The 25024-nt window shown below is 40.1% G+C and overlaps 2 protein-coding genes across 5 annotated transcripts in view; one reads left to right on the forward strand and one right to left on the reverse strand.

The window, feature by feature from the left end:
* The window catches only part of pus10 (pseudouridine synthase 10), a 77310-nt gene extending 71903 nt beyond the window's left edge, over positions 1-5407 (reverse strand). Inside the window, exon 1 of one of the 2 annotated variants that reach the window (XM_043696060.1) lies at positions 5321-5407. The gene's annotated coding sequence lies outside the window, so the exon portion shown is untranslated. The remainder of the gene's footprint in view (positions 1-5320) is intronic. The other variant, XM_043696059.1, reaches the window with a different exon arrangement.
* A 216-nt stretch (positions 5408-5623) lies between these two features.
* Positions 5624-24643, forward strand: pex13 (peroxisomal biogenesis factor 13). Of its 3 annotated transcripts, none has more exons than XM_043696063.1 (4): positions 5624-5781; positions 17163-17851; positions 20592-20720; positions 22827-22954. In XM_043696063.1, exons 1-4 carry the CDS (start codon positions 5711-5713, stop codon positions 22913-22915), a joined length of 978 nt encoding a protein of 325 aa, XP_043551998.1. In that variant the 5' UTR covers positions 5624-5710; the 3' UTR covers positions 22916-22954. The 3 variants fall into 3 exon arrangements, with proteins under 3 accessions (XP_043551998.1, XP_043551996.1, XP_043551997.1); XM_043696061.1 differs by having other exon boundaries at positions 5631-5781; positions 22822-24643; XM_043696062.1 differs by having other exon boundaries at positions 5633-5781; positions 20595-20720; positions 22822-24643.
* Positions 24644-25024: the final 381 nt, after the last annotated feature.

The following is a 25024-nucleotide window of genomic DNA, read 5'->3' on the forward strand; positions in this document are numbered from 1 at the left end:
ATCTTCTTCCCGACCTCTCCGCCCCCACCCCAGTCTGACCTATCACCCTCACCTTCACCTCTTTCTACCTATCACATTTCCGACGCCCCTCCTCCAAGTGCCTCCTCCCTACCTTTTATCTTAGCCTGCTGGACAAACTTTCCTCATTCCTGAAGAAGGGCTTATGCCCGAAATGTCGATTCTCCTGTTCCCTGGATGCTGCCTGACCTGCTGCGCTTTTCCAGCAACACATTTTCAGCTCACATGATTTTAGCCAGCCAGGAAGCACATTAGGACAGTACTTCTACTCCAAACATACCTCTTTCTAAACAAGTGTAAACAATATGTGCATTTTTTTTTCTGTCAGTTACCCCAAGTTACCTGCTTGGTACACAGTTGTTAGTAGTTTGTTAGTCTCATCAATCTTTGCAAAGCTTTTCAATGGTACACGAATAGTTATCATTGGCTATTCATCTGGGTGATGTTTTAGCTTCATGGAGCACTTCCATGTAACCTACTGATGCTGTGGCAACAACTGTAATTCCACCTCCATTGTCAGGGTGCTATAGACCTCGGAGATTGATGTCAAGATTAGAGCGGTGCTGAAAAAGAACAGCAGATCAGGCAGCATACAAGGAGCAGGAAAATAGATGTTTCGGGCAAAAGTCCGAATGACTCATTTCGGATTAAGGGCTTTTGCCAGAAACGTCAATTTTCCTACTCCTTGGATGCTGCCTGACCTGCTGTGCTTTTCCAGCACTACTCTCATCTTGACTCTAATCTCCGGCATCTACAGTACCCACTTCCGCCCTCTGAGATTGATGGTTGATCTGTCTGATGGCAAATTCAGATCTTAATGATTAGCCACCTACAATGAGCAAACAGTTTCTCTTGTCATACATGTCTTCGGTTGCAATAGTAAATCTGTTTGCTGACTGGATACAGGTCCCAAGTTACCAACTGGTCTGACCCTTGTTGACAACATTGAAGGTTTGTACTCTGACTAGCTCTCCACTACTCAACTGGTTCAGCAATTTGGTAAGGTGATGAAATGGCTGAAAGCCAAATTTATTTTAATTTTGAAATGCATACCTGGTTTCAGCAATGTTTTTGCTATTGGAAGAATAACTTTGGCATGTTATGACAATCCTTGGGTAGTCTTCTCCAAAATCGCAAATGGCAGTCTTTGTTCGTACAGGACTATTTTTCATGGTTTCAGTTGGTTTGTTTCTCCACTCTAGGACTGGCTTATCTTTGCTGATTTCTTTAGGATATCTTTGATGGTTTTCACCAATGCCCCAACCCTTTCATCTAACCAGGGATACAATAGATGATGTATGATGTTGAATTTTCTCTTATTTTACAAAAGAATTGAATTCTTCACTTGGGTACTAAGGATCATTGTTGGCATCACAGTCTCAGTGGTGTTGATTGAAGTCAGCTGGTTCAGTTCCCAGGAGTCAAAATCTGTGTTTACCGTGACAAGATAACCAGTTCCTCAGAGTGCAAAGAGATTTATTCCTAGCTATATCCATTATCTATCCAGGATGTCATGTGTCTAGCTTGCTTGGTTGGTACCCATTATGAGAACTGCACTAACTGATGAGGCTCTTGATTTTATTGCTCACATTTGTCCAGGACAGCAAGTCTCTTGCCTTCTTCAGACTTGACTCAATTCCTTGGAAGCTTGCACTGATGCACTTCAGTATCTTTCTCTCAACCTCTTTGGGATAACAATTATATTTCCTTTGTTCAATATGCCACCTCGAGCTGTGGATTCATTCCTGTGTGCCCAATATACTTTCGCAACTACAGGAATGTCTTTGATGCTTTCAGGCCATCCTTTCAACTCTACGTCTTGTAACACTTGGACAGTTGCCTTATTGTGGAGTTTGGCTGAGTTGAGTAAGACACTTAAGGTTCAATGTCTTTGCTGGGGGGGGGGGGTCATCTTGTGGTGCAGTGGTAACTTCCCTATCCCTGAGCTGCTCCAGAGATGTGTAATAACACCTCTGAACAGGGTGATTAGGAAAAATAGGTCAATGGCCTTTGCTGAGCTGCTGACTACCAGAACATGTTTAGCTCTTGTTTAACAATGGATCTGGAAGATTTCACACTCTGTCGCAGCATCCTCTACATTATTCATAAAAGGAGACTTTCTGTCAACAGCTTGTCAGTGACAATCATTTGTTTCTTTTGCTTCTATGTCATATTCACGTGATATTTCTGTAGCCAGAGTAACATTTGGTGCAGACACTTTTAAGTAAATAGTAGTTGGTTAAAGAAAATGGTTTGAAGCAGTTTGTGGCTCGACTCAAACTCTTTTTGTCTCTTCCAATTGGGTATTAATGAAAATGATTACAGGCAAAGGCAGTAGCCCAAGCAACAGCTTGATCTGAGCATATACTCATTGTTTGCATTAACACTCTGGATCCAAGTACGGCTGGTTGACTTTGTTGCAGTAGGGATGCTCCAAGCCCTGTCTTGCTGGCATCACATTGCAGGCTGACTTCATACTTCAGGCTATTCAACACCATTACCATTACTATTGCTTGATCTCAGTAATTGCTGCTTTTTGTCTTGTGCCCAATGCCATTGCACAGCAAAAAACAAAAGAACTGATCATTGATTTAGGAAGAAAAGAGGAGGGCACACCACTATTTATTTCAATGGAGCTGAGGTAGACAGGGTCAACAACATCAAGTTCCTACATGTGACTAAAACCAACAATCTGTCCTGGACCTTTCGTAGATGGACAGTCAAGAAGATACAACAATGGCTTTTCTTTCTCAGAAGGCTTAGAAAATTGGGAACATTGCATAAGAACCATCACCAGCATTTATAGATGCACCAAGGAAAGCATTCTATCTGGATGCATAATGGCTTGGTACGGCAACTGCTCTGCCCAGGACAGGAAGAAACTACAAAGTTGTGTACACAGACCAAACCATCACGAAAGCCAACCTCCCATCCATTGACTCCATTTACACTTCTTGTTGCCACGGAAATGCTACAAATCATCAAAGACACCTCCATCCCGATATTAATTTCTTCCAAATTGTTCTGTCAGGCAGAAGATACAGAAGCTTGAACACACCTACCAACAGGTTCAAGAAAAACTTCTTCGCTGCTATTATTAGACTGTTGAATGGACCTCTCTAATTTCAAATCTAATGTTCATCTAGCTTTTGCAAACCTCTTTGCAGTCATAACACTGTATGCTTTGCTCTGTCTAAACATCTATGATTTCCATGTCCTTGTATGTTATGATCCACCTGTAATGCTTGTAAAACATAATTTTTCACTGTATTCAGGGACATGTGACAATAAATCAAATCAAAATAAGTTCTTCTCACAGCATGAGTGTAGTGCCATCATATAGCCTCAACTTTACTTTTGAGGGCTTCGCTTTTCAATTTAAGGGCATTGCTGAGTTGTAATTTCACACAAGCATCTCAAGTTCATGCTGTTTCATGATGACCATTGTATATCTCACACTTCAGGATCACTTGTTATTCTCCTTCTGCAGTCATCATTCTGATATGTCTCAAACCACTTAGCATCCATTGACAAAAATTAGCAAACATGTTCAATTGTTTCAGAGTGATTCTTCAGAATTATATGCAGATCCAGTGGCCATCTGCACTTGCTTCTTCTGTTTTCTTCTAACCAAGCACTTGCAGAAAATGATTTGGCTTTCTGTAGCAAGAATACCACTTTTTTCAAGCTGGATAAGCCTTATTTTGCTTTGTGTCATGTATTTGCCTGTGATCTGTATTCTTGGAATGCCTGTCAAGATAATGTCTAAAGGCTTAGTTTGTTTTGTCATGAATATGCTCTAGCTCTACCTTCAGCACCTCTGCACATATTAATCACTTTCCAGAGAGGAGAAAAATACTCTCACAGCAGAATCTCTTATGCCAAATGAAATCTTGACCTCAATTACATAGTTCTCGTTGACAGAATTCACCGGACTCAGGAGTTGTCTTTGTGCAGTCACCTGTTTATCAATGGACACTTTTAGACCTTGTCCCTAATGCTGAATGCATACTGATCACAATTGAAGCTCGTGGTCTTTCTTCATGTTTTCAAAATTTCTGCTTTATCTTTTGTTCTTTAGAGAGATTTAAGTCAGAATACAATTCATGTCAGTCTCTCAATTGTGATAAAAATGTAGTTACCTCTCGCTGCTTTGGCTTGTAAATTAAATCTGTGGCAATTCCTTAGTTTTGCTACTGCAAATGAAAAAAAACTGTCAGATTTGCTTCAGATTATCTTTCATTTTAACTGGTACCAGAAGAGGAAAAATTGCAGCATGGTGTTTTACCCAGTGCCTTCAGCTATGGCTTCCTTCTTTGTTCTTTTTCTATAGCTTCCTAAAGATTTTAGTAGCTTTGAATATTCCTGTGTTCCTTGGCTTGTAGCGAGTTGTTAATGAACTGAACTGATTTGTAAGACTACCTGCAGTAAATGTCTCATGACAGAGGTCACCGGACTACAATAAGCCATGAAGTACATTAGTACATTGCCTTTCATCCCAAACCTGTGTCAAAGGCAAAGGCAATCACTCTGAACTCCTCTTACAACTAAATATAATGAGTTAATGTCTCAACACCATGACTGCTGTTTTTGAAGTGTTCAATTGCTAATACAATTTAAACTGATTCATATGAATTTTGATTTTCTGCAAATCCTTACTTAATAATATTTGATGAAGGTTGACTGAAGTTCGTTAGGTTTGGTAGGGTGAACAAAATGCACACATATAGGAGAAAGTGAGGACTGTAGATCCTGGAGATCAGAGTCAAATATTGCGGCGCTGGAAAAGCACAGCTGATCAGGCATCATCCGAGGAGCACGAGAGTTGACGTTTCGAGCATATGCTCTACATCACATCGCTGATGAAGAGCTTATGCTCGAAACGGCAATTCTCCTGCTTTTTGGATGCGCCTTTTCCAGCGCCGCACTTTTTGACATTGAAAATGAACATACATGACAATGCAAACCAAACACGACTTCACACAAGATACAGAATCATTTTTTTTCTACAGCGAATGAAGCGATTCACTACACTTCCGTTTATTACGCACCCTATTTTAAATACCTGTTACAAAGCCCATGAAAACATTAAGCACTGCGATACACCACAGAATTATTTCTTCCTGCACATGCCTTAAGTGAATTTGTAATTATTTTACTGAATCCTTTCCTTCATGAGGAAAATACTGAAATAAATAAAAACATATCTGAATAAGACAGTTAACTAAATCGTATTCAGTTAAAGTACATCATCCTCAGAACAAGCAAAAGTTATAGATAGTGATATATCACTAACACTCACATTTCCACAGCCGCTCTCCAACTCCCGGAAGTGATTGCTCACAAAACGCAGAGACTGTCTGCAAGTTCATGTCTCCCAGGTCGAATCTACCCCGAGAGTCCATTGGTTAGTGCTACTGAGCACGTCGCAGTCCTATTGGCTACGGTGCCGATCCGGCTGTATCTCCGTATACTATTGGCCGTAATGTTTGACTGGATGCATTTCCATGTTCTATTGGCTGTTGTGCCTGTCCGATGTATCACTGTAGTCTATTGGGTCTGGATGTATCCCCCTTTTCTGTTGGCTGCTGTGTCTGTCTGGATGTAACCCTTTGTCCTATTGGGTATTTCTGAGGGGAGTGAAGCTGAAGGGCCGAGAGGTCATTGTGGAGTGAATGTTCTTCTGAAGATTATGGGGTCACAGCCGCCTCCGAAACCTTGGGAAAGACGGATCCCGGGAAATCTGAGTGCGCCTTCTTTCCAGTGAGTGTTATTCTGCAATAATGATGTGCGCGGCCGTGGCTCGGTGTGAAGCCTGAATGGCATTTCCGCTAAACAAAAACACGATTGACCCTTAAAATATCGTCGTCTTTGGAACTGAATCCGATTCCAAAATCATGGAGCAGCATTCCCTCAGTGCTGGCTGGAACCTGAGAGAGCAAGTTGTACAGATGTTTAGAAATTTATTCGAAATGCTAACGAGTTGTTCCAGCATTTCATTTTGAGTCGTTTGGTTTTCAAAGTCACCGCACTAAATGTGCTCCGTAAAGTTTAAAAGTAATAAACCTTCAATGTTTCGGAGGGTACATCAATGGCCAGGCCCAGTGTGGGATGAGTTCACCAGACAATGCCACCGCTTGTTGTGCTCCAAACACTCGAAAAGCTGCAAATTCCTCTCCTGCTCTGAGTAGATCTCCGAAGTCAGATAGTAAACTTAATCAATCTTTTTACTGCAGTGTAATTTGTGATCGGTACGACTTCCATAAAGTACCCCGACAATAAAACTAATAATGCTTTAGGGAGCAGTCGGTTCCCATTGGGCTTAAAAGGGGCTGAGCATTGAAATGTACATTCGGGAATTGCAGCATTACTATATAGAGTCAAAAATCACTATACTCCAGAAACTGTTTTTAGCTACAAAAACGTTAATAATAAAATCATAACCCTGACTTCCATTTTCTATAGGGTCGTTAGAATACTGTAAAATGTCCCAAGGTACTTCTTGGGGCCATAATCGAGCAACTCTGACACTCGGCCACATAAAGTGACATTAGGAAAAAGTGTCAAAAGCTGGGTAAAAAGTTTTAAGGATTATCTTGAAGGAAGAAAGTATGGTCGAGCATTTAAGAGTTGTGAAGAAGGTATTCTGGAGCTTAGTGCCAAGGCAAGCTGTTTATATAATTCTAACATGTCCTTTAACCTCACAACCTTCCTAAATCTATATGTTCTGCCAATCCTGGCCTTGAACTTGTTTGATTTAAATCCTTCCATCATTGGTGGCTGTATCTTCGATGGCATAGACCCCATGCTGTGGAATTACCTTCCTTTATCCTCTCCTTCCCCCTCTCAAAATTTGATGTAAACAAGGGGCTGGATGATAGAGCTTTGATTAATATTAAATGTAGAAGATTAGAAAGCTGGCTGAGGAGTCTTGGCGTATTCAAACCTCAGGTAATCATGGGTAATCTCAAATAAACCTCATCAGTGAGGACTTCTGCATCTGATAGGCTAAGGCAAGAGAGTACAGTAGGTATAACAAATAATTAGGAAAGTTAATAAAATATTATCATTTATTGTGAAGGAACTTGATTGCAAAAATAGGGAAGTTATGTTTCTGTTATACAGGGCACTAATGAGACTACATCTGTAGTACTATGTATAGTATTGGTCACCTTGTTTAAGAGAGAATATAAATGTGATGGAGGCAGTTGAGAGGAAGTTTACTTGGTTAATACCTGGTTGTCTTACGAAGAAACATTGGAAAAGTTAACCTGTGTCTGCTGAAGAGGAAGATGTGACTTGATTGGAACATTTAAAATTGTGAGGGGTCTTGAGTGGATAGATGTCAAGAGGATATTTCCTCTTGTGGAAGAATCTATACTAGGGGGTCACCATTACTAAATCAGGAGTCATTCATTTAAAACACCGATTCGGCAAAAACCTTCCTCTCGGAGAGTTGTGCATATGGACCTCCCTTCCCCTCCATCACATTTATATTCTCTCTTAAACAAGGTGACCAATACTATCCATAGTACTACAGATGTAGTCTCATTAGTGCCCTGTATAACAGAAACATAACTTCCCTATTTTTGCAATCAAGTTCCTTCAGGAAGCAGAATCCTTGAATATTCTTACAATGAAATAGATATATTATTTCTTCACAAGGAATTGGAAGATTTTCAGGGATGGCTGAGCATGTGGTTTGATGTTACAAGTTGATAAGTCACAATCTTCATGAATGCTGGAGCAGGCTCAAAGGGTTGGATGGCCTACTCCTGCTCTTGATTTGTATGTTTATATGTGTCAGGCAATGTCAAGAAGTTGGAAACATATGTTCTTAGTGATAGTACAAATATGTGACCATGAACTAATCTTTGAGTCAAGTATGACACTAAAGTTGATGCTGCCTGAACTGCTGTGCTCTTCCAGCACCACTAATCCAGAGTCTGGTTTCCAGCATCTGCAGTCATTGTTTTTACCTACTAAAGTTGTAGCAGTCTGGTTCTGTCTCAAACTCTTGCCACTGAGATGGATGGAATTGGTGGCACCTTGTGAATGCACCAGAGATTAAGACCTTGGATTTATCAATATTTAAATGTTTTAAATTTCTCTCCTTCTTGTATTGAATGTTGGACAAGCTGTGTGATAATTTAGAGGTAGTGAAGGTGTGAATGACATGTGAGGTTGACCTGGATGTTATTAGTGCATGTGAAAACTAATGCACAAATAGAATGTGGCAAAGTGTAAAGTTATCCAACTTGAGTGTAGAGATAATTTTAAAAGTCCTTGTATTTGAATCACAGAATGTTAACTTGCAGAAACAACAAGCAATTATGTAGGGAAATGGTATATCAGTGTTTGTTACAAAGGGATTGGAATTTTAGAGTAAAGATGTCTTACTACAGTTATGGAGGCGGGGTGGGGGCGATAATGTGATGGCTGTACCTGGAATACTGTGTGCAGTTTTGATTTGAGGAAAGAGACTTATCAGAATGTCACATTCAGAGTATAACAAAAGTTTAATAGATTTCTTTCTGTGATGAGGGATTGTCCTGCAAGAAGAGATTAACAGAAAATGATTTTTATTCTCTAGCATTTAAAGGAATTAGAGCTGATGAAATTGAAACATAAAATGTTCTTAATGGGCTTGACAGGTTAGGTGCAGAGAAAAGAATGCCCCTGGCAGGACACTTTAGTCACAGTCTTAGAATAAAATATCAATCACCATTTAAAAGGGACCTGCGGGGCAATGTTTTCACACATAGGGTAGTGCAGACATGGAACAAACTGCCAGAGGAGTTGTTAGGAGGTGTGTACAATTACTCCATTTAAAAGGCTTCTGCATGGGTACATGACTAGGGAGGGTTTTGAGCGATATGGACCAAGTGCTGGCAAATGGCTCCAGAACAGTTTAGAATATCTGATTGGTATGGACAAGTTGGGCCAAAGGGTCTGTTTCCATGCTGTATAACTCTATGACTTAGTACTGAATTGGGAAATTTCTTCTTTCAAAGGATTGTGATGCTTTGGAACACTAGAAAGCAAAATACAATTGTTGGATACATTCCAAACAATGAGTAGATTTTTTAGGTGCTAAAGAGATTGGGGTATATGGGGATAGTGTCCAAAGGTGGAGTTGAGGTCATAGATCAACTGCTATCTTAATGAATATCTCAAAGGGCAAGTGCCCCCCTATTGTTGCACTTTGTGTTTTTGAATGATATCGCAAGAATCAGCGTGTATATGAGAAGAGAGATAAGGATAAATGCTGAGGAACATCAGAACAAGTAGTCCAGGAATAGAAATGGTTACAGGTGAATCTGAGGCAACGAAAGGATAGACAAGGAAAGAATCTGCCCAGTGTGCAATAGCATACTATTTGACCATAATGATGACCACTAATTATAAACATTGTATTTATAGGATAAGATTGAAAGAAAAATATAGGGTCTCATACTGTGATCCTGAGAGATTATAAGTTGGAGGAAGAAAAGAGGAAGTAGGATTGGTATAGACTGTATTGGGGATAGCCTACATTCTCTACAGTCAAGAGTTTAAGTGTTTAAGACTGAGTTGCATGCACAGTGCCAGGACTAAGGACATCTCATCAGGGCTGGAGAGGATCAACTTCACCAGTTTCCAAATCCCCCGCCCCCCACCTCATCCCAGATACATCCCTCCAACTCGATAACGCCCTCTTGATCTGTACCACCTATCTCCACCAACCTATCACCATCACCCTACATCTGCATCAACCTATTACCTTCCCAACTACCTCCCCCCATCTTCCATTTATTTCTCAGCCTCTTCCACCTCCACAATCCTGATGAAGGGCTTATGCCCGAAACGTTGACTCTCCCGCTCCTCGGACGCTGCCTGACCTGCTGTGCTTTTCCAGCACCAATCTCGATTCTGACTCTCCAGCATCTGCAGTCCTCACTTCCTCCTGGAGAGGATCCTGGAAAAGCAAGGGTAATGATCCAGTTGTTGGGGTCTACGTAGGCATTATCATCATAGCAAAGGACATGGAAAAGGTTGAAAAGTAGCAAATCACATTTCCACCACACAAATTCTAGGCAATGACCATCTCTAATCTAACCACTGCCTCTTGGTTTTCCATGGTATTACTGTCACTGAATGTTCTAGCAATAACCAGAAACTCAACTGGCTAAAAGAGCAGGTCAGGGGCTACAGCAAGTAACTCACTTCCTGACTCTCTAAAGCCATGTTCACCATCTTCAAGGCATAAATCAGGAGTGAGATGTAATTCCCACTTGCCTGAATAAGTGCAGCTCCAACAACACTGAAGAAGCTTGAACCATTCAGTACAAAACAGTCCACTTGGTTGGCACTACATCAACAAACATTCAGTCACTCCACCAGCAAAGCTCGTTAGCAGTAGTGTGTATGTAATCTACTAGATGCACTGCAGAAATTCACCAAGGATCCTTAGACAGCACCTTCCAAATCCATGACAGCTTCCATCTGACAGGACAAGAGCAGCATATACATGGGAACATCACCATAGGACCATAAGATATAGGAGCAGAATTAAGGCATTCAGCCCGTCAGGTCTGCTCTGCCATTCAATCATGGTTGATATGTTTCTCAACCCCATTCTGCCTTCTCTTAATGTCCCTTGAACTCTTACTAATCAAAAATCTAGCTAACTCTGTCTTAAATACACTCGATGACTTGGCCTTAACAGCCCTCTGCAGCAATGAATACTACAGATTCACCACCCTCTGGCTGAAGACATTTCTCTTTCTCTCTATTCTAAAGGGTCGTGCCTTTACTCTGAGTCTGTGCCCTCGGGTCCTAGTCTCTCATATTAGTGCAAACATCTTCTCCACATCCACTGTATCCAGGCCTTTCAGTATTCTATAAGTGTAAATCAGATCTCTCTCTTCCTGCTCCCCCCCCCAAAAAAAATCCTTCTAAACTCCATCAAGTACAGACCCAGTGTCCTCACCTGTTCCTCATATGACAACACTTAATCCCGGGATCATTCTTGTAAACCTCCTTTGGACCACCTCCAAGGTCAGCACATCCTTCCTAGATAGAGGGCCCAAAACCACCCTCAATATTCCAAATGTGGTCTGGCCAGAGCCTTATACAGCCTGAGCAGTATTCTGTTATATTCTAGCCCTCTTGAAATGAATGCTAACATTACATTTGCCTTCCTGTCACATGCAAGTTCCTCTTTGTTAATCAAGACATAAAATGCAAGAGGCAGGAGGTTATGATTCGGCTGTATGTAACATTAGTTAGGCCACAGCTTGAGTCCTGTGTGCAGTTCTGGTTGCCAAATTGTGATTGCATTAGTGAGGGTGCAGAAGAGTTTCATGTGGATATTGCCTGGGCTGGAGCAATTCAGATGTGAAAAGAGATTAGATAGACTGGGTTTGTTTCCTTAGAGCAGAAAAGGCTAAGCGGGATCTGATTGAGGTGTAAAACATTCTGAGGTACATAGACAAAGTAGATAGAGAGAAACTTCACACCTTGAAGAATGGTCAGTAACCAGGAGCATAGTTTTAAGGTGACCAAGAGACTTAAGGCAGTTTGAGGGGAAAAAAGATTGCTCAGAGGTCTCAGTATCTGGAAGTCATTGTCTGAAAGGATGGTAGTGGCAGGAACCTTAAGACATTTAGAAGTATTTCAATGAGCACTTGAAATGCATAACATACAAGGCTATGAGCCAAGTGCAAGAAACTGGGAATAGATAAGTACCTGATGACTGTGCTCATACAGTGGGCTAAAGGGGTTCTTTCCCTGTTGTAAAAACTCTATGATACTAAACTAAGTTAAACTAACTAGTATGAAAGATGAGGAATCATGCGAAGATAATTTGAGGAAGTTAAAGAGAAAGAACATGGCAATATTGCAGGGTGGCAATATCAGTAATAGTAACCAGAGTTTTGACAGGAAGGAACAGAGCATAGAAACATGCTAGCAAATTGAGTCTGAGTAGAGAAAAAAGTTAAATTTAAAGCTCCTTATTTGAATTCATGCAGCCTTTTTTAACAAGTTAGAGAAATCAGTATCTCAAATAGAAATAAATGGGTACAATTTGATAGTCATCACAGAGACATAATTCCAATGTGGCTAAGGTTGGGAATGGCTTATCCTGATGTACTTGACATTTTGGATGGACAGTCAGAAAGAAAAACAAGGAGGGTAGCTCAGTACAGTAGGGAGAAACGATCCTAACTCAAGATCAAAATGTTGTGCAATAGGGGATAGAAATCACGATTGAAATAGTATGTAAGCTCCTAACAGTAGCATACAGAGAAATGAATAAATAATTGGAGATTAATAATACTGTAAGACTTGTTGACACAGGTAGCCTTGAAGGTGAGTTCCCAGGGTGTTTTTAGGCCGGTGTATTCAGAACATGTGGAATCGACCAGGGAACAGGCTATTTTAGATCTGGCAATGTGTAATGAAACAGGATTAATTGATGATTTTGTGGTAAAGAATTCTCTAGGGTGGACTGATTTATAACAAGGAGAAAGTGAGGACTGCAGATGCTGGAGTCAACATTTCCTGATGAAGGGCTTATGCCCAAAATGTCGATTCTCCTGTTCCTTGGATGCTGCCTGACCTGCTGCGCTTTTCCAGCAACACATTTTCAGCTCTGATTTATAACAAGTCTGAGTTTCTCATTTGAGGGTGAGAAATCTTGATGTGAAACATATTCTTTTAACTATATGTTTATGAAAGCAGAATTCACTAAAGACTCAACATTTTGGGCATAAGCCCTTCATCAGGAAATGTTGACTCTCCTATTCCTCTGATGCTGCTTGATCTGTTGTTCTTTTAGAGCACCACACTTTTTGACTCCGACTCTCCAGCATCTGCAGTCCTCACTTTCTCCTGGATTTAGACGGTGTCTGTTTCAGATCTCCTCCTTAAGGCAGTTAGTTACAGTGGAAACTCGATTATCTGAATGTGATGGGCGTGCACTGTTTCATTTGGATAATCAATTATTCGGAAAATCGATTAAATGCCTTTCCGTTGGGGCTCGGAGTTTTAAAGTCTGCTCCCTATTCAGGAGACTGCAGCAGTGCACAGCGCGCAAGACCCTGCCACCAACGCCACCCTTCCGTCCAACCCCGCCCCCCCCCCAATCCAGTCCAACACTGCCTCTGCCCCACAGCACAAAGTGCGAGAGCACCCACCCTCAACACAGCCCTCCACCGCTGTCCCTCCACCGCTGTCCCCCCACCCCCCCGGCCCCTCCCTGGGGCATCCGGACCGAACACTGCTGCTGTCTTTGTGGGGTAAGTCTCCAAATAGTGCGTGCGTATACACACACACACACACAACTTTTTGCTGCAAATTTTTGACAGGTTCCATGCTTGCCCTATACAGGACAATGTTGGAGAGATTATTCCTGGGAAGCCAGTGGGGGGGTGGGGGTGTTACAGTACACCCCTCTGTCGATCTCCAGGGAAAGTGTGTGAAGAGAGAGGGCAGGAGGTCAGCCATTTGGAGATGGTGCCTGTTTAATCATTGTAAACAAAAGACGTGATTACTGCTGGAAACACATCTTTGATGTCGTATTTCTATCGGGACATCAAAATCTCCTTTGGATAATCCGATTTTCAGATAACTAGCATTCGGATAATCGAGGTTCCCCTGTATACAGGTAGTTCTCTAATAATGTGCATTCCAGCAGCGTAATTTGCTTATAATGTTGCTGAGGAGTTAAGGAATGGTATTTTTGAGAACGCGTACCTCTGTTTGTGAAAGTGCAATTCCAGCGGTGATTGTTTTACGCACTTCATTCTGTACACATGGCAATGTCAGCACTGGTCTTCTTGCTGTTCTGAGCATGTGCTAATGTCAGCTTTCTTTGAGAGGTACTGTACAGAGAGTAGCTTTCTGAGAGAGTTTTCCATAGGTGCCATTATTTGTATTAAGCAATTTTCTACAAAGCGAGGTTTTGCTGAAACGCAACTACAGCATTATAGGAGAACTGCCTGCAATCACATCATCACGATCATTACAGGATTGCGATTGTACTTCTTGGACATTCTGATCCATAGAACCTCACATTTACTGTGTTAGATGCTTTGGGGTCTGGTCAGTGAATGCAACAAAGAGTCCCTGGTGCTATTCTTGATGTTTTTCTTGGCTATGTCTGGCAACAGAGACCATGTCAGAGTTTCCTTGCAAGCTACTCTGTGTCTGGGAGTATTGTATCTGCCACAGGAAGTATGTCATTCAGGAAAATCCATGACTCAGTCGTTAGCACTGCTGCTTCACAACTCCCAGGGACCCGGGTTCGACTCAAGCCTCGGGCAACTGTCTGTGTGGAGTTTGCACATTCTCCCCTAGTCTGTGTGGGTTTCCTCTGGGTGCTCCAGTTTCCTCCCATAGTTCAAAAAATGTGCAGCATAGGTGAATTGGAATGTTAAATTACCCATAGTGTTCAGGGATGTATAGATTAGGTGCATCAGTCAGGGGTAAATGTAGGGGAATAGGTCTGGGTGGGTTACTCTTCGCAGGGTCGGTGTGGGCTTGTTGGGCCAAATGGCCTGTTTCCCATGGGAGTCTGTTCTATGTCAGGATTTTCATTGCACTGGACAAGAGGCAAATATCTCTACAGTTTTACCCCCCCCCCCCTTCTTAGAGGCAGCCATATATAGTGCACTCCTGAAGTCAGGGAGGAGGATTTTTTTGTTCTGTCCCAGTTCATAGGATAAATGTATGGTGCCTTGATGTGAATGAAAACCCAGCAACTTTGAAGGCCTTAATAGGAGTACCATCCGGGCCACAGGCTTTGTTGCGCTTCATTCTTTTGATAACTTTTTGCAGCTCTTCCATTGGTGACTCAGCCATGGATTCTAACATGGTATTGGCAGATAGCCTGAAGGTTATTAACTTCCACTGTGGATTAGCAGTTCAGGGGTTGTTTTCAATGGAGTTTCCAACTTTAGTATTTGGCTTTGACACTCTTGAGAAGAGAGAAAAAAGGATTTTGTCCATTTTAACTTGGTCTGTAAATGGCCTTAAGAAAGGTTTGCAAGTAATGACGTTCAGCAAATTGTTGAGGATCTTACAAGCCTTTTCTTCCTACCACATGTCATTTAACTTCTTTGGGCATCACTCTTGAGATGTTGGAATACTGACTTGTGATATTTTGTTGTTCTGCAAAGGCAACCAGGGTTGCTTGTTATTAAGTCTCGTTATTTGAATTCATGCAGATATAAGTTGATGCCTCAAGTAGAAATAAATATTATAGATGTCCAATAGACATGCCTCCATGTTATTTTGTATCTGCCCACTGGTAGAAAAAGATATGTTATATTCTGGGTGCACTTTGTCAGTAGGAGATCATTTTTTGTTTGGCCAATACTAACTCACATTTTCTAATAGTCCATCTACAGAGTTTGAAGTCACAGTCATCGCTGTCTTTAAAATCCCCCAGAAGGATGATTCTTGTTTTTGCTTTCGAACTGGTACTGAGGACTTCATCAAGATTAATTGAGGCAAGGATTAGAAGGGATGCTGACTGTGACATACTGATTATGACTGAGCTGGACATCACAAATCTTTCATGTATCCAATTTGGGAGTCGAGCAATGCTGCCAACATCCTATTCCAGATGGCAAAACCAACTGCATGTACATGAGAGTTAGGGGTTGCAGTCTTTCTTCTCCATTAGAAGGTGTGTGCCCCCTGTTTGTTCCTTCCATATAACTATTTACAAAACTGATATTCCAAAAATCTCCCTCTGAGACTTGGAAACTACCAGTCTGCCTATCATCAATTAAGTTGCACCGGTCGCTGTTTACAGGCGTGAACAAACTGCATTTTTTTTTATTTTGACAACCTGAACCCCATCTTTAATCTTTAACAACGAAGCCATCTTATCTTGTAGTCAGTAATGATTAAGTATAGGACATCTGACCCCTTTCATTACTTCAGGCAATCTCCAAATATTATAATCTTGTTAACTTTGTTTTACTACAAATTGTACAGAGCATTAGTGAGACCACACTGAGAGTTTTGCATACAATTTTGGTCTCTTATTTAAGAAGGGTATATTGACAATATAACTGATTCAAAGAAGATTCACTAGGTTGATTCCAAGAGTGAAGTGATTATTGTGAGTAAATTTTGAACAGGTTTAGCTTGTACCCTGTGGGGTTTTAAGGAATAACATCATCTTAATGAAACATATAAGATTTGGAGTGGCTTAACAGAGTAGACTGATGGACAGAGTTGAGAGGATGTTTTCCATCATTGAGTATTCTAGATCTTGAGGACCGGTGTTTTAAAATAAAAACAACTCCCCTTTACGGTGGAGGTGGGGATAAATTTCTTTTGTCAGGGAGTTGTAAATGTTTGGAATTCTCTGTGCCAAGAGTGTGTAGAATATGGGGCACTGAATGTGTACAAGGCTGAGACAGGCAAATTTCTGATCTACAGAGGAGTTGAATGTTATGGAAACATGAAAGTGTTGAGGCTAAGGTTGTATCACCTGTGGCCATGCAGAATGGAAGCCGAACATGCTGGAGGGGCCATATAGCCTTCTGTTGCTTCAATTTTGTATGCAGGCTCTCCAATTAAGTTGTTTGTTGATAGTATGATATTCTGTTTATTTGTTAGTAAAATGTTGCTTGCGAAGTATTCGTAACTACTGAGGAATAAAAAAATCAAACAAATCATTTGTCAGCTGAGAATTATTTATTATTTAGATTTATTTCTAATTTATCTGAAATGGTGGAAGTATGTGATACATAACTATATAAATACTTACAAAAAATGTATTCCAAATTAAGAAGACTGATTAAAAGCAAGAGTTAAATTGGAAAAGTTCATTTTAACTGATCTAGTTTTAAACAAAACACAAATCAGACTTTGAACCTTTTAAAATTATATTGTTCTAGTAATTATTGTTAATCTCCTGCAACCAACATCGTTGGAACCATCTTCATGTAAAGCAGAGTCTTTGGTGAAATATTTCTCATTGTTTAGAAGCACAAATTTCAAAATATGTATTATATAATTCAAATAATCTAATTCCAAAAGCAAAAACGACTCTCCAAATACACAAGTTTGCTACCATTTTTCTTCAGGAATGTTTATTTGGTTTATGTTTTAAAATTGCATTTGCACTTGCTGCATTTCAGATCAGCTGAACTGTTATCTGGCCTACCTACAAGACAAGGACAGCCTGTCATTACAAGAATTCCACCACCTCTTCCTCCAAGACCAACACAGCAGACTGGAGTTGGTAACTTCGGCTCTTACAGATCTATCTATAATACTTTCTCTCCAGCATATACACCATATGGAACCTCTTTATATGGAAGCTATAGCCCCTATAATTATGGACATGGAGGTCTTGGCTACAACAGATTTCGAACAGATGATATTCCTCCAAGTAGGTTTGTACGCCAGGCTGAAGAAAGCAGTAGAGGAGCATTTCAGTCCATTGAAAGTATTGTTCATGCATTTGCTTCTGTCAGTATGATGCTTGAGGCTACTTTTTCAGCAGTGTACAACAGTTTCAGAGCCGTCTTGGATGTTGCAAATCACTTTTCCAGACTTCGAGTGCATTTTACCAAAGTTCTCTCGGCATTTGCGTTGATCAGAACTTTGAAGTACATGTATAGGAAGTTACAAAGGATACTGGGCCTACGGAACAACTCTGAGATTGAGGATTTATGGGCAGACAGTGCTCTGGTTCCAGCTGGTGCTGAAGACAAAGTACCTGGGTCGGGCAAATCCTGGCCCATCTTTCTGTTCTTCGCAGTTGTTCTTGGAGGTCCATATCTTATATGGAAACTGTTGAGCTCAGCTACTTCAGAAGAACCAGGTGATAAAATCTCTTTCAATTAAAGATATAGAAATTGTTGTGACTGAGGACAAGAAATAGTCAGTGCCCTTCTACCAGGGAAATAATCACTTTAAACATTTGGCTAAACACTTCTTACATTCATGTTTTTTTCTATACTTGGTAATTGTCACCATTCTGTCCTATTGTGTTTGAACATTTTAGATCTATAGTGAAATTCTAATGTCCAAAACATTATTCTTTTCCCTTATATACATCACAGGAGGAAGAAAATCATGGGTATTTTGTTGTAAAGTAATTGAGGGAAAGTTGAATGCACTGCTTGTGCACAGGGAGGGACAATTTATCTACATCAATTCAGGCTGCTTCCAACTCAAGGTAGAGTGACATGTTAGATTTGAATCAGCAGGGCTGGAATATTCTGCAAATTAATGAGAGTTAGACCATAATCAACTAGAACCATGAGCTACCAATGTTCTTTCTTAATCTAAAATATTTCTACATCAAATTCAGTATTTCTTGCTAATTAGAAATAATGTATTCCTTTGTGAAATCTACTCTGATAAATGTTGAAACTTCAGATAGAGTGCACAGATGGACAACAACAACAATAATAATACTCTGATCTGAAGTTATGACAACAGGCTTTAAGGATTAATAGTTCTGGATTTGAAAACTAGCCTGCACACTGTCTGCTATCTACAAGATGCACTCCAGACATTCATCAAGGCTCCATTGACAGCACATCCAAAACCTTCGATCTAGAAGACAAAGGCAACAAATGTGGGAACACTATTGTCTGCAAGTTCTCATCCAAGCCACTCATCATCCTGACTTGGAATTATCACCATTCCTTTAATATCACGGTGTCAAAATCCTTCAACTCCCTCCATAGCGACTTAGAGATCTACAGCACAGAAGAAGGGCCTTTGGCCCATTCTGTCCTCACTGGTCAAAAACAACCACTTGATTATTCTAATCCCATTTTCCGGTATTTGGCTTGTAGCCTTGTATGTCTTGACATCAGAAGTGCATGTCTAAATAAATCTGAAATGTTATGAGGATTTCTGCCTCTACCACCCTTATAGGCAGGGCATTTAATAATCCCACCATCCTCTAGGTGAAAAAGTTTCTCCTCACATCTCCTCTAAACCTTTTGCCCCTAATCTTAAGTCTGTCATTGATCCCTCTGTCAAGGGGAAATGTTCCTGTCCGTGCTCCTCAATTTTATACATCTCAATCATGTTCCCTCTCAAACTCCTCAGCTCGAAGGAAATCATCCCCAGTCTGTCCAATTTCTCTTCATAACTGATACACTCCAACCCAAATAACATCCTGGTAAATGTCCTCTGCACCCTCTCCAGGGCTATCACATGCCTCCTCTAATGTGGATTCCAGAACTGCATATAACACTCTATTGTGACCTAATAACGTTTTATCCAGCTAATGACATTGCATATCTCCCTACAGCAAATGGACTGCAGGGTTTCAAGAAAGCAGCTCATTGCTGCCATCATCTTAAAAGCATTTAAGGTTGGCAATAAATCTGACCCAACTCGTGATGCCCATATGCCTTGAATAATAAAAGTAATTAATGGCTTGGATGAGGGGAATGAATGTACTATGGCCCAAATTTGTGAGAAGGCAAGTGGTGAGGATAAGAGTCTGCAGAGGGAGAGGATAGGTTAGATGTGTGGGCAAAAACTTGGCAGATGGAATACAGTGTGGCACATTGGGAGGTTACACATGTTGACAGGAAGAATAGAAATAATAAATATTGTTTAAACAGAAAATCTGCAGAAAGTTGTTGTGCAGTGGAACTTGGGGTCCCTCATGCAATAACCAAAAATGCTAGCATCCTAGTTCAGTAGGTAATGGGAAGGCAAATGGAACTTGGGCTTCATTTCAAAGGAAATGGAGTACAAAATATCAGAGTCTTGTTAAAACTATACAAGACACAAGTTAGACAATATACTTTGAGCATTTTGGATTCCTTATCTAAGGAAAGATGTATTGGCATTGGAGACAGTCCAGAAAAAGATCACTAGGTTGATCCTGAGTATGGCAGGGTTTTCTGATGAAGATTGGTTGAATAAGTTGGGCCTATACTCATTGGAGTTTAATGGAATGGGGTTTTACTTTTTTGAAACCTGTAAGATTCTTACAGGGGGCTTAGATACTGAAAGGTTATTTTATCTTGTAGAATCTAGGACCAGAGTGCATAAGCTCAGACTAAGTAGTCACCCATTCAAGATAGAAATGAGGAGGAATATCTTCTTTCAGAGCGTAAAGAATCTGTGGAATTCTTTTCTGCAGAGGGCTTTAGTGGCTGAATCATTAAGTATGTTGAAGGCTGAGATTGACAGATTTGTAATAAGTAAGGGAGTCAAGGCATATGGGGTAAAAGGCAGAAAAGTGGAATTGAGGCATTTTCAGATCATTGTTCCACCATTCAATATGATCAATCTAAGGAGCGATATAGTCGATTCAAGCTCCTGTTTCTATGACTAGAATAGCAGTCTGTTAGAAGAATTACTTAGGCTCTCCTGAAATATAATCAATGCTGCCCAGTTTTGTGCTGGCAAGGGCCCAATTATAGGAGTTTTGCTGTATTAGCTATCTGTTTAAGCTGCTACCAATGTATAGAATCAGACATCAAATTACAGAGTGTTTATACTTTTGTTCTTCAAATTTCCATCCGTTTTCATGGCTGGTTATTGTATATGTTAATTTGCTGATACACTTTCCTCTATTTTGAAAGAAGAATCAACAAGTTGGGCAAATGGAGATGATGATCATGTTGTAGCAAGAGCAGAATATGACTTCACTGCTGGCTCAGAAGAAGAGATCACATTTCGTTCAGGTGACCTGCTGAACCTTGCTCCTAAAGGTGAATTATTCAACTACATTTTCAATTTACAGTTGGTGTACTAAACTGAACAACAGCTATGAACATATTCAACTTGTGCATTTTTTCTCCTTAAGTATGGTAAAAGTTGAATATTAAAGCAGTAAAAGAAGATGACAAAGGTTGAATGACAAAAGAGCTAATTTACAATTTTTAAGACTATTTTCTCCTTCTGAAAGCAGTCACTCATTGGTTCTAATGGTAACCATATTACACTCTTGGCCAATCTTCAATGAATGCTGGTAGGCCAGTTGCACATGTAAGTCATGAGAATTTATTTCCTCAGGCACATCCTGATGAAGGGCTCTTGCCCGAAAGGTCGATTCCCCTGCTCCTTGGATGCTGCCTGACCGCTGTACTTTTCCAGCACCACATTCTCTCCATCAATAGCACATATCAGTTCTTCATTTTGGAATAAGCAGTAAATGTGATATTACCCATATTCAACTATAAATTAGGTTTAAATAATTTAAATAGAAACCCATTAGGATCATTTTACAGTATGTTTAAGCCTTCCAATATCATTTGTTTCATAATATACAAGTATGGATGACTAAGGGGTTTAGAATGTTACCTTTTATCTCAACTTTAAAGATACATTTTCCTCCCTTATGCTCCAACTGCAACACCCTTTTCCAGAAAGATAAAATAGTTCATTGCCCAAATGAACATTACCAATCTATTAAACAATGAACTATGTAAAATTAACCTTAGAAATGATACAGTGATGAAGAAAGACAGACCATGATTAACATAAAAACAGTAGGATAATGCAAGATGATAGAATTTGGAACTGAGCACACAAAAGACAGATGGTGGGTGCATAAGTGTAAAGAGAATAGGTGAAAAAAAACTCAAAGAAATATAAAAGTAAAATTTTTGGCCAAGAGACATTAGATTTAAATATTGAGCAAACTGTAAAAGCTCAACAAATGAAACAAATTTAAATAGGAAAAAGAAGGTAGGAAAAAGCATGTATTAGCGTGAACGATATTTGAAATGCTTTGCACGTGTTAGTCATCTGAACAGGTAAAATTGTCATAGTCCTAGAGGACCATAGGATTACGCTCTCATTAGAGTGAAAAGACTGGTGGTATAAGCTGAGAGTCACCTTGCCTCAGGTGATGTGCAAGGTTGAGAAAGAGAGTCCTTCAAGGATATTCAGTGCATCTCAGCTTGTGCAGAAATTGAGACCACACTGTTAGCATCACGCTACTTTGCAAACCCTGCACCAAACAACCCCCCCCACTGTGGCCAACCACTTCAACTCCCCCTCATAATCCCCGTAGGAACGTACAAATCCTAGGCCTTCTCTACCACCAAATCAAAGCTACCTGCCAACTGGAGGAAGAACACCTCATCTTACGCCTCAGAACCCTACGATCACACGGCATCAACACTGACTTCACCAGCTTCCAAATCTCCCCATCGCCCACCTCATGCCTGATCCAACCCTCTTGACGTGACTTACCTGTCTATCTTCCTTCCCACCTATCTACTCCACCCTCCCCACTGACCTATCACAATCACCTCTCACCTGCATCCACTTATCGTCATCCAACCTACCTTACCCCCAGCCTCACCCCCATCTCCTATTTATCTCTCAGCCCCCTTCCCCATCCATATTCCTGATGAAGGGTTTATGCCCAAAATGTCAACTCTCCTTCTTGGATGCTGTCTGACCTGTTGTGTTTTTTCCGGTACCATAGTCTCCAGCATCTGTAGTCTCATTTTCTCCCGGTTCAGCCAACTGAATTAACTGAACCCCTTAGTCATCTATACTTGTATATTATGAAACAAATAATATTGGAAGGCTTAAACATGCTGTAAAATGATCCTAATGGGTTTTGTATTTAAATGATTAAGACCTAATTTACAGTTGAATATGAATTGTATCACATTTGATGCCTAGTCAAAAATGGTGAAAGAACTGATATGAATTTCACATTCATTGAAGTTTAAAATAAGGCTTTACAACAGTTTGGAGTGAATTCATTTCAAACTTTGATTGTAACACCTAGTCCCAAATACTTCATTTGGTATTGGTATAAAGCATGCTTAACCGTTTTCCTTCTCTTTTCAGAACAGCAACCCAAAGTACGTGGGTGGTTGATGGCCAGTTTAGATGGTCAAACAACAGGATTAGTGCCAGCCAATTATGTCAGAATTTTAGGTAAAAGACGGGGCAGAAGGCCAGCAGCGTTGCAACGCTTGGCAGAGAAACAGCCACGTGAAGGTTCTACAACTGCAAATGGACCTAAAGTTATTGAATCACTGGAGGAACAAGAAGCAGCTTTTGAATCAGCTTTTACCGAAGCACCAGAACATAATAAAGATTCTAGCACTACAGAATCCACACATACTGGTAAAGATGTAGTGAATGTCTGACAATACTAATATTATTAACAGGAAGAAAGCTTTCCCTTTGTAGAACTGGTGTATTAAATTATATTGATAGGTTTTAGATTTCTGTTGTACCAAATTATGATCTTTTCATCCTCAACTCAGCAATTTTTTTTTGAAAAATAAATCAGGGTACATAACATGTTTATTTGTCACCTATTAAGTGTCTATATTCTTTGCCAACATATGCCTTTTTTTTTGTTTAGCCACTGTACAGCAGATAATCACAGTACTTAACCATTATAAAATGGTTGGATCGTATCTAAAACCTTTTTGAAATTTCAACAAATTTGGTGATTGACCCGTGTCAAAAACAAAAGGTGACAATGTTACAGCTCTTCCCTGCTCCACACCCCCATCCCCCTAACTGATATTTTGCAGACAGTTTGGAAATACAAAATGGATGCCTGCCTGCACAACATTCTTGCACATCATCATATATATTATTGTGGGTGGGTAAGGTATCAGCCATTGGGCTTCTAGTGTGTTTTCACTTCCATTTCTGTAATTTGTGCTGCTGAAGAAGATGGAACAAATAAGCTAGCATGGCACTTTTCACCCTGGAGCTTAAAGGTGGGAAGGAGGTAGACAGGGCTACCCAGTGCTTGTCAGATCCCTGATCCCTTCCTGACAAAAAATCTAAAGACTTACAAGTGCAGCATTCATGGATCTTTTCATTTACCACTACTGAGTTCTCATATAGCTGGGAGGTCTTGGGGGCAGGAGCTCTTTTTCCTGTGGGACAGAGGTCTTGCTCTCAGCTCATTCCAGCCTCCCCCCAGTACATTATCATTGGGAGATAACTGTTTAAAGCCAGTCTGTTCAATACCAACTTTTCTGTGAGGGTAGTAAACCCAGAACCCTGTCATTCCCCATGTAAAATTTGTCCTTTAGTCTTTTTTGTGGTCTTTAATTTCATCTTCTTAGGAGATCTGGATTTTATTCAACAAAATTAGCCATAGCTGGTGACATGTGATGTGATTTGAAAGCATTTGGAAAGCTCTGTCCATACATAAAATTTGAATACTCAGGTTTTTTGTATTTATGAAACTGGTGATATTCTGGTAAGTTTGGTAGTAAACCTGTAGCTTGTGATATACTGCTGCTTGATGAAATTAACTAGATCATTATAATACAATATGTATTAATTCAAATGTATCAGTTATAGCAAACATTTGAACCAAACTTGTAAATACTTCTAAATTGTTCACATTATCCATGATAATAATTTCACAAGTGAAGTTAATGTGCCTAAGTTAATATCCTTAATTGATTGGATAACCATGAAAATGTTAGTTTGCTGCTGTTCTTTTGAAATATTATCTGTATCATACTTCCAACAAGGGGAAGTAGCCAAACTGAAGCAATCACAGCTGAGTAATAGTTTCAAATCAAACTCACTTGTGATAAAAGGTGAACACAGTGTCTAACTCATTGTGACAGTGTATGGATGTTACCTGATGGAAGTAATTAAATATTGAAACATAATTTTAAAGTTAAAATGTCGAAGGTCTGCTGACTAAGTCTTTGTATAAGTTAATCTAAACTTATTCGGAAGTTTTTCATTTGGAATTATAAATTTCTTTTAAACAGTATTAAATATTACATACAGAAATTGGAACGTTTTCATAATAAGTGCTGTTTGCATTGCGAAAATACGCCAAATTGTAATGTTTGAAGATCAGGCTTCCCCCTCTCACATTGTTCTGTGTGTAGCTGTGTGTACTCCATCCATTTTCAAGGGGTTGGCTGAATGGGTCATTGCCCTTGAGATTCAATTCAATTCAGGACAGTGCAGCACAGGAGCCAAGTCTGCGCCAATTGCTAATCCCTATTTAGACCCACTACTTATTGCCCATACGCAGTATCATCTTTCACTTTGC

The sequence above is a fragment of the Chiloscyllium plagiosum genome, chromosome 9, assembly GCF_004010195.1.
Source record: "Chiloscyllium plagiosum isolate BGI_BamShark_2017 chromosome 9, ASM401019v2, whole genome shotgun sequence".
NCBI lineage: Eukaryota > Metazoa > Chordata > Chondrichthyes > Orectolobiformes > Hemiscylliidae > Chiloscyllium > Chiloscyllium plagiosum.